This window comes from Podarcis raffonei, chromosome 1, assembly GCF_027172205.1.
Source record: "Podarcis raffonei isolate rPodRaf1 chromosome 1, rPodRaf1.pri, whole genome shotgun sequence".
Taxonomy (NCBI): Eukaryota; Metazoa; Chordata; class Lepidosauria; order Squamata; family Lacertidae; genus Podarcis; species Podarcis raffonei.
Window position 1 is genome coordinate 72438208 of NC_070602.1, and position 12822 is coordinate 72451029.

Genomic DNA, 12822 nt, shown 5'->3' on the forward strand with positions numbered 1-12822 from the left:
AGTGACAAGCGGCAAATGGAGCTTACAGTGTAAAACCTCCAAAGGCAAGAGCAAGGGGTTTACAGAATAAAGAGCATGGGGAACACACAAGAAAAGCAAGTACCTTGCTGCTATTACTACTGTTTCAAGAAACCTGAATGTCTAAATTCCTTCTTCATCTTAATTTATGGAATTAGAAGCATTCTTGCAAATAAACCCTCAAACATGCAGCTTGTTCAAGGTCAAAGCTAAGATTTAAAAGGGACTATATTTTGCCCAAGAGAAAATTACAGCAGTTTAAAAATCTTAGTTTTGTATATGAGTGAGAACAAAGGAATCCCTTCAAAGAACAGAAGGGACTATTCATTACAAATGCTATCAGGAAACAGCACCAAGCAAAGCATGCATGTATAGCCTTAATCCAAAACATGCAAAATCTACAGCTTGACATTACCAGCAAATTTGGTAAACCCCCATATTCCGGTCATCTATATTCAAACTACTGTTGTTCTAGGGGAATATTCATTGAAAGAATGGAGTATTTATCACCAGGACATTTCTCCCTTAAAACACCGCATACAATAAACAAAGCTCTCTTACCAACCATTGATAATGTGGTAATGACTCAAAACATTACTTTTCATGTACAAGACTAAACTATCCTCCAATGAACCTCCTTCCATTTTACAGAAGGAATACAATTTTAGCCATAAAAGTGAAACAGCTCCAAGTTTTGAATCCCCACCATTACACACAGAATTGCTTAGTTCCTATAAAACACTGAATCACCTTGTCAGCCAAAAGCTGGTATCACTCTGAGATACAGAACTCAGCTGCTTACAGAGTTTCACAATAGCTTGACTGTAGCAGAAGAAACTAACAGGCTTCTGAACACAAAATCTTAAAGGAGAGCTATGAAAGCAGCAGAGGTGATTATGATTTTCTACTTGAGTGAATTTATGAATCATTTTTTATGAATCGAACAGGATAGCAACCTTCATTTACATGACAGGGCAGCAACATCAAGAGTAGATGACATGAAGCAGTGGTGTCTCTCTCACACAAACTATCAGACTTCCACCTAAGAATTACATCACCTGTTACTTAAATGATGAGGTACAACCTTTTAATTTTAATAAATTACTTTGGAGGAAAACATGACACCAGCATTCAAAACTGTCGCTACATAAACAAGTTAAATGATAATTTGTAGGGGAGTGTAGAAGTCCCTAAAAATGCCACCAAACAGCTGGAATTAGCAACAACCTTGTTTTCAGAGCCTGCAGCAAATCCCCATCTATTTACAGGATACACACATGAGTATTTAATAAATGTTTGTATTACCAAATTCCTGGTGCTCTTCTTCCTGGTGTGTGTGAAATTCTCTCAATCTTTCATCTTCTGATAGAGTTTGGCTATGTAAAGAGCAAGAATCCTCATCAGATTGGCTGCCTCTTCGGCTAATAACACGATAAATGCCAGAATCTAATACGCTGAAACTTTCCTATTGAGAAATCATAATGTAAGCTTTTAAAGTCTGCCTTTATAAACTTGATCCAGCCAAAAGACAAGCCACTGATTTTAGTACAGAAGAGCACACATTTAACTCTCCTAATGAAATAAATGGGAAATGCATATGAAGTCAGAGCAGGAACATGCCCTTGCTATTTCTAGAGTTCATCGATATTATAATACTCCAATTTATTTATTTAAAATAGTTTTATACCTCCTTTGAGAGTAAATGCTCTAAGGGCAGCTTATCAACATAACACAGAACAATGGAACTAAGATGCAATAAATAATACAAAGGGTTGTATCCAAAAGGTGTTGTTCAGCTGGCAGTAAGGCTTCCATTAGCAGAACAGGGAGGGAAATGATTTGGAGTGATTCACCTTTTCCCCCCTATAGGTGTCTGCACCTACTAAAATCTGCTCTAAAGGATTTCACAAGCCTCTGAAGCAGATTTAGGGGGGCGTGAGTGATTCAGTGGCTAAAAACTACTTCCTTCCACGGACAAAAGTCTTGCTGTGAGGTGAGTGACACCATTAGATACAACTCACAAAACAGCAACGATACAATAAAAATAAAACACTGGGAAACATGCAACTAATAAAACAAAGAAGCCCAAGCAACATTACTCAAATGTAATACATATGTGATATGTGTTACATGCAAAATATAATACATGTGTGATAGGAAAACACAATTGCCATTTGTATTCCAATAAATGTAACATTTGTGTTGCTTATTTTTAAAAAGGTTGGTTTTGCAGATAGAAAAAGCCTCCAAGCAAGATTATATTTATTCCTAGACTATTTTGATTATATGCATATTTATTGTATTATGAAAGCTCTCTCTATACCTTAGCATTGTGACTTCAAGATGCATAACAGATGAATCTTGGAACAGAAAATACAGCCCTAACTATAGCTCCTATTATAAATATCAAATGCACAAAATGTACCCACTTTTTAAAAAAAGCTAACTATAATGAAGCACTAATAAAATATAATTTTAAGGGAATGAAAATATAGCTATAATATGGATCGCATTTATAGGAATACGCTTACATGTGAAGAAATACTGCTCCTCCTGCTGCTGCATGCAGAATCTAAAGGCTCCAGCTTTGAGATCAGTTCTTCAAGTTGAGTAATGATATCACTTTGTGTTGAAAGATCCAACTGAGATTTCAAATGCTCTAGCTTATCTATGGGAAGAGCTTTTCTTGCCTAATAATGCATAAAGTTTTATTAAACAGGTTAAAATCTACTATTTTATTTATATCATAACTTTATACACCGCTTGACTGTAAAAAACAAACAAACACAAAAGCATTGGGGTGCTGCTGCGGGGGCGGGGGGGGGAGAAGCAAGGTGTAAAAAACTTTTCTTCCCTGAAGTTCCTTGATTACCACATTGGCCTGGATCCTAAGGTAATAGATTATCTTTTATTTGCATCGCAAGACTTACTATTTGTCAGAACTGCTTTTAAAAAGACATTTTTAAAAAATGATATATTAAGCTTTGATTACCCGACATAAGACAATAGAATTCTGGAAGAGGCAGCAGACCCTGGCTGCAAGCGTCCAAAAGCTTCTTCTAAGTAAACGTTCTATACATTTTTCCACAGGTAGAAGGGAAAGGTGAGAGACTTTTCCACTGGTGTGCAAACAGAAGAGCTCGTTTTTATATACTGCAACATCATGAATATCTAGGCAAAACAGAAGATTACAAGAGTCAGTGCAGAGCTCCCCAATGTTTAATACTATACTTCATATTAACTAAAACAGTCTGATGGCACCTTTCAAGATTTTCATGTTTATAAACATATGAAAACTAGATACGAGAATGCTTTCTTCTTCAGGCACAACTAATAATCACCACCAAACAAGAGCAATTTGCCTGTCCCAGTGCTTGTAAGAAATGCAAGCCTGATTTCCCTTTCAGTCTTTATGCCATTCCATATCTAAAACAGTGGACTGTTTCAAGCACTTGTGGCTATTAAGAAATAAAGTACATGATCACGTAGAAAAGTCTTGTTAGCGTTACCCATTTTGCCTGATGCAACACATTTCCCCCCACTGTACACCAGCTTCCAATTCATGGCGAAACAGGTATCAACCTCACTTCTCGTAAAGGCAGGGTGAACTTTATTCTGGCGTATGTACACTTTCAAGAGCACATAGAAAAGATCCAAGTTCACTATAAATAATGTAATTTACCTTTCACTTCGCTCCAGAGCAAAACTTGAACATTTTGTGGAATGAAAATATAAATGCCTCTTTCTGTCCATGTCATTACACAGTGCTCACTGTAAAGAAAAAAGATGTGGGTATCCAGAATTTGTTGTGATCACAACACACAAAAATTTGAAAGTTTGAATGACAACATTCTAACACCTTCCATGATGCAGCATTCACAACATACATTAAAACCCTATGATACCCCCTTAATCAGTAATGGGCTCCCCCACAGAATTCTGGTAGCTGAGAGTGCAGAAAGTTGTTTGGAGACCCCTATTCCCCTCCTAGAGCAACCATCCCCAAAGTGGTTTAACAATCAATCCCTCTTCACAGGGAACTCTGGGAATTTTATAATGAAATGATTTTAGAATGTTGTATTATTTTACTGGGACGGGAGTGGTGCTGTGGGTTAAACCACAGAGCCTAGGACTTGCTGATCAGAAGGTCGGCGGTTTGAATACCCGCGACGGGGTGAGCTCCCGTTGCTCGGTCCCTGCTCCTGCCAACCTAGCAGTTCGAAAGCACGTCAAAGTGCAAGTAGATAAATAGGTACCGCTCCAGTGGGAAGGTAAATGGCGTTTCCTTGCACTGCTCAGGTTCGCCAGAAGCAGCTTAGTCATGCTGGCCACATGACCCGGAAGCTGTACGCCGGCTCCCTCGGCCAATAAAGCGAGATGAGCGCCACAACCCCAGAGTTGGGCACGACTGGACCTAATGGTCAGGGGTCCCTTTACCTTTAGTATTTTACTGTTTGTTAGCCGCTCTGAGCCCGGCTTTGGCTGGGGAGGGCGGGATATAAGTAAAATTTTGTTGTTATTATTATTATTATTAATTGTAGCTCTGTAGGGGGGAAAGCATTCCCCTAACAACTCTCTGCTTCCTTAATAAACTCCAGCTCCCAAAATTCTTTGGAGAAAGCCATGACTATATCAAAGTGCTTTAAATGTATGGTGTGAATGTGGTCTCACTCAGCGTAACCTACCGCACAAGGTTGGTGCAGGGACAAAATACATGTTTCTATCCTGAGCAACATGGAAGGCAGGTGATATATAAATGCAATAATAGAAAGCTGAAAGAGATCACTTAACCTAAATGTACCATTTGTCAACTAAATTTTTCAGCTGATCTGAATTGTTTTAGCTGCAGGGCTACAAGAAGAAATGGCTTCATATTTACCTCAAATAAAGCAGCCTAGGAAAAGCCAAAGACTGAGGGGAACAAGCTGAAACTTTATATTCCAGATCATCCCTTTAAAAAGAAATAAAGTTTAATCAATTAGGTTTATTTGGTTTTAATTGTTGAATCAAGCACTATTTAAATTTTTGTTTCAAGAATCGAAGTATCATTCTGAATTATTTGGCATTGCTCAGTAATGTATGACTGTTCTTTTTTGTTGTTGAACCCTTTTATATTTGTTTGGTTTAGAGAAGATACCTTTCCCTGAACTTTATTTCTTCTATTGCATTAAAAAAACCCACCACCAATATATATATTTGTTCCCAATTAATAAATTATCAGGTTGGATCCAGAAAAATGTTCAAAGAAGAGCTAGCTCAGTGGAAGGTGATTTCCTGGCAACCTCTCTTAAGGACTGGCGAACCCCACAAAAATCAGATGTAATCATCTGAAAAGCTTGACGTTAGATTAAGCAACATATAAATCCACCACAAACAGTGTCTTTACAGCTGGGTTGCTTTCAGGAACCCAGTACATATCTGTGCAGTTAGCAATTTGCTCAAAAAGATGACTGCATTGTTAAAATTTGCCCAGGCTACATGCACCACTTCCATAAATGTGGGGACGGGTACCCACAAAGTGGCAGCTCTGCAAAACATGTGAATTGAGCCCCAGGCTCTAGGCTTTCATATGTGCTGAGATTTTGGGCTCCCTAAGCCCTAATTCAAATCTTACACTCCCACCAACATCTGCTGTGTATCTCTGTACCACAAGCACCACACCACACTCAATGGAAAGCAGGGCAGAAACCTAAGAAAACTCTCGATTATCAGCCAAAGTTACCTTCACCCACCCCATGACCTCAGTCACAAACACTACAGAACTGTTCCCCCACCATAGGAAAACCACAATCAAGATGAACGCAAACACGTAAAGATTATATTGCTATGACCAATACCTTAGAGTCACGACAGGCAGAGGCGGTGATGACAAGAGCTGTTTGAATTGATGTGTACTTAGCACCTCCCCTTCAAAGTTCACCTCCCACATCCGTGAACCAGGACGTGCACAATATATCAAAGGCTGTTGGCTACCACAACTCTTTCCGGCAGGGGAAAAACAAGATCCATATTCCCCATCTCTTTCCTTGTTTCCAATTTTCCAAAATTTCTCCCTATATAAACCAAAAACATTTCGGGGAGGGGGGAAATCCAGTTTTAATCATTGTGGAATGAAATGACATGCATATCTTCACAGCTGACACATTTTTTATTCAGATTAAAGTTGGCAACCGAGGAGCATGCAGCTGAAATTCAACTGGCATTTATTCATTCAAGAACATTTGCAGAAAAGAGCATTCCCTTCCAAAGGGCAATGGAGGAGGCAACCAGCAGTTGGGCATATGTTTGGCAATTATGCCTTGGAGTGGAGAAGATAATGACATGGACCTCTAATCGATTCAGGGTGAGGGAGAAACAGTTAAAACAATGGAGAGGCCTATGGCAAAACCATATTTGTAGTGATGCCTCAGAGGAGGAGATGTAGTGAGCAGTTAGCATTGTGTTTTTTACACAGGACGTGGGTGGCGCTGTGGGTTAAACCACAGAGCCTAGGACTTGCCGATCAGAAGGTCGGCGGTTCGAATCCCCGCGACAGGGTGAGCTCCCGTTGCTCGGCCCCTGCTCCTGCCAACCCAGCAGTTCGAAAGCACGTCAAAGTGCAAGTAGATCAATAGGTACCACTCCGGCGTGAAGGTAAACGGCATTTCCGTGCGCTGCTCTGGTTCACCAGAAGTGGCTTAGTCAAGCTGGCCACATGACACGGAAGCTGTACGCCGGCTCCCTCGGCCAATAAAGCAAGATGAGTGCCGCAACCCCAGAGTCGGTCACAACTGGACCTAATGGTCAGGGGTCCCTTTACCTTTACTAGCAGCTCCAGATGACTTGATAACAAAAAACAAAAATTAAAACACGAATAAACTAAATTGTGGGTGGAATTCAACATCATGCAACTGCAAATTTTCTGTCTGCACCAGCATATCAGCCTGCCAGATTGAAGAGTTTCCTCTCATGCTCTGTTCTAGGGGGTTCTCCCAACCTCCCAGAACCAATTTCAGCAGGCAGGGGGAGCTCTGTTGCAGAAGCCCTGGAGTTAGGTGGATTCTGCTCTATTTCTTCAGAAATGTGACAAAATGATTACTACTTATTACTAGGTGCAAATTAATGTTAAAAGTAGAGTTGCGGATGATCTGCAGAGAATCAAACCCAGAATGGCACCAGCATTACTTTAGAATACATTAATTACCTCTCAGTGTCACATAAGTAAGATCGGGTAAGAGAAGAGATAAGCAACCTTCCATCCAAATAATCAAGCTGAACCACACGAGAATCAACAGTGGTTATAATCTGAACTGGAAACATCACAAATGCAGTGGTAGCCTAAAGAAAGGTAAAGGAGAAATGTACAGTGAATTATTTCAGCGCTAAAGGAAAAATAGACTTGCAAAATTGATTACGTGAAACTGGAAAAATACACAAATAAAATTCATATTGTTCAGGTTGCATTTCATTTTATTTTAAAAATGCCTGGATACCCTCTCTGGAGTTCTAAATGCTCATCAGTATCTAAGGATCAATAAGACCCAGGCTTAAACATGGAGAAATAAAACATGAACTGCAAAGCAGCTTCCAGAATTTTGTCCTCATATTTTGTCTTTTTGCAACAAAATGTTTGTATCAGAATTATATCAGAATTCAGACATTACAATTTTTACAGCTCATGTAATGCAAATAAGATTATCAAGATCTACATGTGACCACCTGCTTAATTCTGTAAGTTTGGGCACAAAAGCCACACACAGTTGAATGTTTCCCTTTATGCACGAGTTTGCATATACTCTAGCTACTTTCATGGTAAGTACTCCTCTCTCATGGTAAGTATTCCTCACCATTGCAGTAAATGTGGTAAGGCCTATGTTCCTTCCTAAGGTTGGAATTGGGGAGTGTACAAGAGATCATTTCCCACATCCAAGCTGGATGTCTTTGGAAAATCTCAGAAATGCCAGGCGAACGAAGATCAGGATGACAACAGGGGCTTGTGTATATTATCCTCCCCTTTGGTGATTCTCCAACACATCAGAAGTACTGTGATAAACTATATGATTCACTAGCCTCAGTCTTCCTCTCAGCCTTGGAAGATCCTAGTAGCCTCAAAATCTGGCTTAGACCAGCCAAAATGTGTAGAAGCCTGCTCTTATGTTCAAAATCTCACTGAAAATTTACCTTTCCTTGTTTGGATGTATTAATCTTGATGGCAGACACTTTGCCCACATGATCACCAACAAAAACACGAAATGCACTAGTATCCCAACAAAGAGCTGTTATTTTTCTGCCTTTGTGCTCAGAGGACACATAAATCCTTTCTGGTTTCCCACGACGTTCCTGATTCAATTCCCAGACAACAACAAGGCCTTGGCTGTAAAATATAATAACTAAATTACCAAAAAATAAAAATCTGCCATCTTCTCACAAACCCTCACATATTTAACAATGTTCAGAACCTACATACAAATATTTATTTTATACAACCTTTGTATGCCACTTGAGCAGCTTACAATAAATTTATTCAACAAATACTGTACAGTACTTGAAAATGTAGAGAACTGAAATAAATCGAAGTTCTTCTGATTTGTCAGCTCATGAACTTACTGCATCTCTCTCAGCTTAAGAGACACTGGCCTGGTTCAGACATAATGACAAATAATGGATTGTCATTTGAACAATAAGCCACAGTGAGCCTCAGCCTCCCGCCTCCTCTTCCCATTCATTTGCATGTGAGAAGAGAAAAGAAGCTTTTATTAATTTATTATTGATATGGTTTATAGGCCACTCTCCATTAAAAAATCCCAGACTGTTTAAACTGCAAACAACAGATCAATATCCCAACAGTAAACAGCAAAATACATTAAAATCTAACTACAACAATGAATAATAAATGGAACAGATATAACCCTTCCACTTATAGTTTGCTGCAAACCAGTTTGGCATTGTGTTGAATGCAGCAAATGCTGGCTTGTGTTTGCTCCATTTCAAATCCAGGTCTGAGGTCTAAACAAATCACAGCTGGTTGCTTTTGGTAGCAAGAGCAAAGCAGAAGTGGAAGAGCCTAGCCTCCCACAAATGAAGGGAAGAGGAAAATGGAGTACATGTGCTCAAATAAATATGCTATACTTTAAAATGATTAGCCCCTAAATGTTTACATTATTTTCATCATCAGAATTGATTCCCTTATTTGCATTATTGAAATGACTCTACCATTTTCCAAAAAATAACCCAGTACTATAGCGCCAAAACAATAATCCAACTTGTTTCAAATACATAAATAACTGTTCTCACCTTGTAGCTACAGCAACATAGTCCTCATCATGTAAACAAAAGGCAATGCGGGAAATGGCACCTTCCTACCAGGAGATAAAGCAAATTTGTCCTATTAATATTTAGTGCCCCAGCAAAGCCTGATTTGTAGCTGTTATGCATTTTTTTCATATTCATTGCCCACTCCCTACCTGATTTTTGACACATGAAAGAGGGAAGCAAAAATAAAAATCAGAGGCTGTTCTAGGTGGACTATCCCTTTATCTCACCAACTGCCCTGTGGGAAGGATTCCGGTGACTTAATGCTTTGAGACTGAGATTGATAGTATGATTGTATTAATGCATTTTCACTTTTGTTACTTATAAGCTACCTTATTAGGCTAAATATAAGAGGTCTGGATGGTGGCAAACTGAAAACAGGCCATTTCTGCAGTGACTTCTAGTTTGTGGAATGCTCTCCACAGGGATGCGAACCTGGCGTCTTCATTATATATCCTTAAACACTGGGCAAAAGCATTCCTGTTCTTCCAAGCATTTGGCTAATGGCCTTTAGAACTGGGGAGGGTTTTTTTTTGTTATTATGGTATGTATTTTTGTGTTTATATATTGTAAACCGCCCTGTGATCTTTGGGTGAAGAATGGTAAAAAAATAATAATTTAGTTTTGATGTCTTATTGGTCTTCTTGATCTGATTTCTGCATTAGCTACAATTCACATTTTAGAAGATTTTCTTAGTCATCTAAGGCCTGAAAGAGCAGCTGAAAAGACTTGGGGCGATATCCAACTAGCTCACACTCAAGAGTAGATCACTGAAATCAAGGCACTTAAGGCCATTAATTGCAGTGGCTATGCTCCAAGTATGACGTGGCTAAGTATCATTCTAAATTTTGTAAATGAGATACAAAATTGTATCTAAAATAAAAAAACTTTATTTAATAAAATTGTGGTATGCTTTAATGAAACAACCTTCTCAGTGTCTGCAAATAACATTTCATTCTTAGCCTGAGGTTTCTTAGAAGCATTCCTTCAATCTTACCTTATGAGTGAGAAAAAGTCTCTGTTTCCGGCTATCTTTCTGGATTAGATTCAGGCCTCCACCAGAGCTACCTAGCGCCAACCATTTTTGAGAAACTGCTATACATGTGCACTTAGAAAAGAGAAAAAGGATAGAGTTAAAAACCAGCTGGTTGCTGTAAGAAAATACATTAATGATACTTGTTTTATTTTCAGTTCTACTGAGGAAGGAAAAAAATCTATCATGGAATGGGGACTCTATTTCTCTCTTACTACTGATCCATTATAATAGCAAATGGATCAAAAAATGTCTTGCTATGAACTGCTTAGCATGACAGCAACAAGGTGGTGTCTCTCCTGTAAAGAAATATAAACCACTTACAAATTTCTGTTGAATTTTGTAGTGGTATCTGACTAAATGAAAGAGGCCTCTCCTTGCGCCCTTAGAATTACAGAGTATAGCTAACAGTGCCCTAAATGATACTCTCCAATAAATATTACAGTACCAACTCTTGCATATTTTCCTTCTACTTAATAAAATAATTTGTGAAATCCATTAAACAGATAAAATCTTCTCTTCAAAAATAAGCAGAAAGTTTTACCATCAAGTTCTTCCCACATTCAGAATATTATCTTCTTAACATTTGTCTTTTCATTCTCTTTATGATAGAGAACTCCTGCTTTAGCCTCAAAGCTGCTTGTAAAATTTTGTGCCAGCGGATGTCTAGTTTCCACCTTGGAATGTATGCTATGAACTACAAGTACATGGTATTTCTAATTGCTGTTAAGCAAATATCAACACTATAGCAATTATGACCTGAACGCACCTTCAGACGATTAGAATCCAGCCTGAGAGCAGAAAGGAGTGGACTGAGGCACTCAAACTCTGCCAATACATGGCTGCAAGATTCAGGTACCATAGGCACAGACATCACTGACATGAAAGATACAACAGTCTCTCAAAAGTTTGTTATTGTTTCATTTTCCAGCTCCACCTATCAAAGTAAAATATAAAAATGTGAAACACAACTTCTTCACTTGTTAAACATTTGGATTCCTGTACATTTATTTCTTCTGTGAAGGTACATAATTTAGCATTGCTAATACTTCTATGACAGGGCAAATACACTGAACCATAGACAGATGGATATCAGTTACACAACTACTAATTAGCTGACTGATCCAAAACTTGTAAGCATATTGAACCCTTCAACTTTCTATAGAGTCAATCCCAGATTGAACTGAATCAGGAGAACTGAATTCAGGGGAACTCACTTCAAACATTCACATAGAAATGGCTGGACTGCACATTCCAAATACAACACAATAATGTACAGCACTTGCAAATCATCTCATAAGAATTTGGGGTGCACTTTCTATGAGAAAAATGGCCCTAGTACATTGGCATAACCAACAGATATCAGCATCAACCCACAAACCCAGTTCAAAGATGAGATCCAAAACATGCTCACATACTTGAAAGCAGAGCAGTTTAATGTGTTCATTTTTGGTCTTTAAATAGGAAAGACTTGATCATAACAAAGAACACACTTTTTTCTTCCAAGCTCTTCTCCAACCCACATAAATTCAATAAGCGATAGAAAAAGGAACCTTCCATTGTCACCATACATGAACCAAATGCAAAGCATAGCACAACAGAAATGTGGATGGTTGTTGCCAATTCCATAAAAGGAATGCTTTTTTCAGGGGGTACTCAAAGTTAGGCAATACCGACACCTCTTTTGTTGTTGTTAAAAAGTGTGGCACTTACTGTAACAACTTCATGGTGAGTACCGGCGCCTATTTTTCTAGGAAAAAAGCACTGCATACAAGTCATTACTTTTGTACCAGACCTGTGGTCCGAAAAAGTAACTGGGATTTGAAGCACGGACGCTCCAACTCCTTACCAAGGAAAATTCATCTCCTATGATGTGCCCTATTGACCCAAAGCACTTCCGAAAGGATTGCCTCCCCACCCCAACAAAAGAGATCAGTCACGTATGGATAAGGAAGCGGGCTCTGCACTCCAGAACACACTTTGGACCAACCTTACGAGAGCCTAAGAACACCATGTAAAGCCATTTTCTAGGGACAAGATTTCGGGATGGCGCCCAAGGCCAAAAGATCGCAAGGCAAATAACGTCAGAGGGAAGAAATAAGGAAGCGAGACTGAGCTTCAGCGGGAGGCCCCAAACCGAAACCCCTCAGCAGCCTCGGCACACCTGGCAGCAGAGAAGCACGCGGGGCACCTGCGAGCCCTCTCCCCTTCCAACTCGCCCCCGGGGAAAGGAGGGGGCGGGATAACAAGCGCCCACCTGAGGGACAATAATGCCGCAGCCTGGAAGTCGGCTTCGGGAGCGCGGTTCGCCTCCGCTCCCGGCTACAGGTCGGCTTTCCCCGCCAGCCCCACCCGCCTGTCAGCTGCTCGGCTCTCCTGCCCGGCCTACCCCGCCTCCAAACACAACACAGGGCGCGTGACTTCACCGCCCCTTTTCCCCCGCCCGCCCCTTAGCAGGCGTCATCCAAATGCGGCTGGCG

General features: G+C 39.7%; 2 protein-coding genes across 6 annotated transcripts in view; one reads left to right on the forward strand and one right to left on the reverse strand.

Annotated features, from left to right (window-relative positions):
* C1H18orf21 (chromosome 1 C18orf21 homolog) overlaps positions 1–12822 on the forward strand; it is a 165242-nt gene that overhangs the window by 29856 nt on the left and 122564 nt on the right. The gene's annotated exons all lie outside the window — the stretch shown is intronic.
* HPS5 (HPS5 biogenesis of lysosomal organelles complex 2 subunit 2) overlaps positions 1–12822 on the reverse strand; it is a 28117-nt gene that overhangs the window by 15031 nt on the left and 264 nt on the right. For 2 of the 5 annotated variants that reach the window (XM_053393059.1, XM_053393069.1), the window contains exons 1-12: positions 12600–12735; positions 11112–11279; positions 10307–10417; positions 9292–9356; positions 8179–8371; positions 7202–7335; positions 5856–6071; positions 4898–4969; positions 3701–3789; positions 3011–3189; positions 2550–2708; positions 1324–1483 (exon numbers count right to left, since the gene is read on the reverse strand). In XM_053393059.1, the coding sequence (XP_053249034.1) occupies positions 1324–1483; positions 2550–2708; positions 3011–3189; positions 3701–3789; positions 4898–4969; positions 5856–6071; positions 7202–7335; positions 8179–8371; positions 9292–9356; positions 10307–10417; positions 11112–11225 (1492 nt within the window). In that variant the 5' untranslated portion in view covers positions 11226–11279; positions 12600–12735. Of the gene's footprint in view, positions 1–1323; positions 1484–2549; positions 2709–3010; positions 3190–3700; positions 3790–4897; positions 4970–5855; positions 6072–7201; positions 7336–8178; positions 8372–9291; positions 9357–10306; positions 10418–11111; positions 11280–12599; positions 12736–12822 lie in introns of those variants that run through there. The other 3 variants (XM_053393049.1, XM_053393040.1, XM_053393031.1) reach the window with 2 other exon arrangements.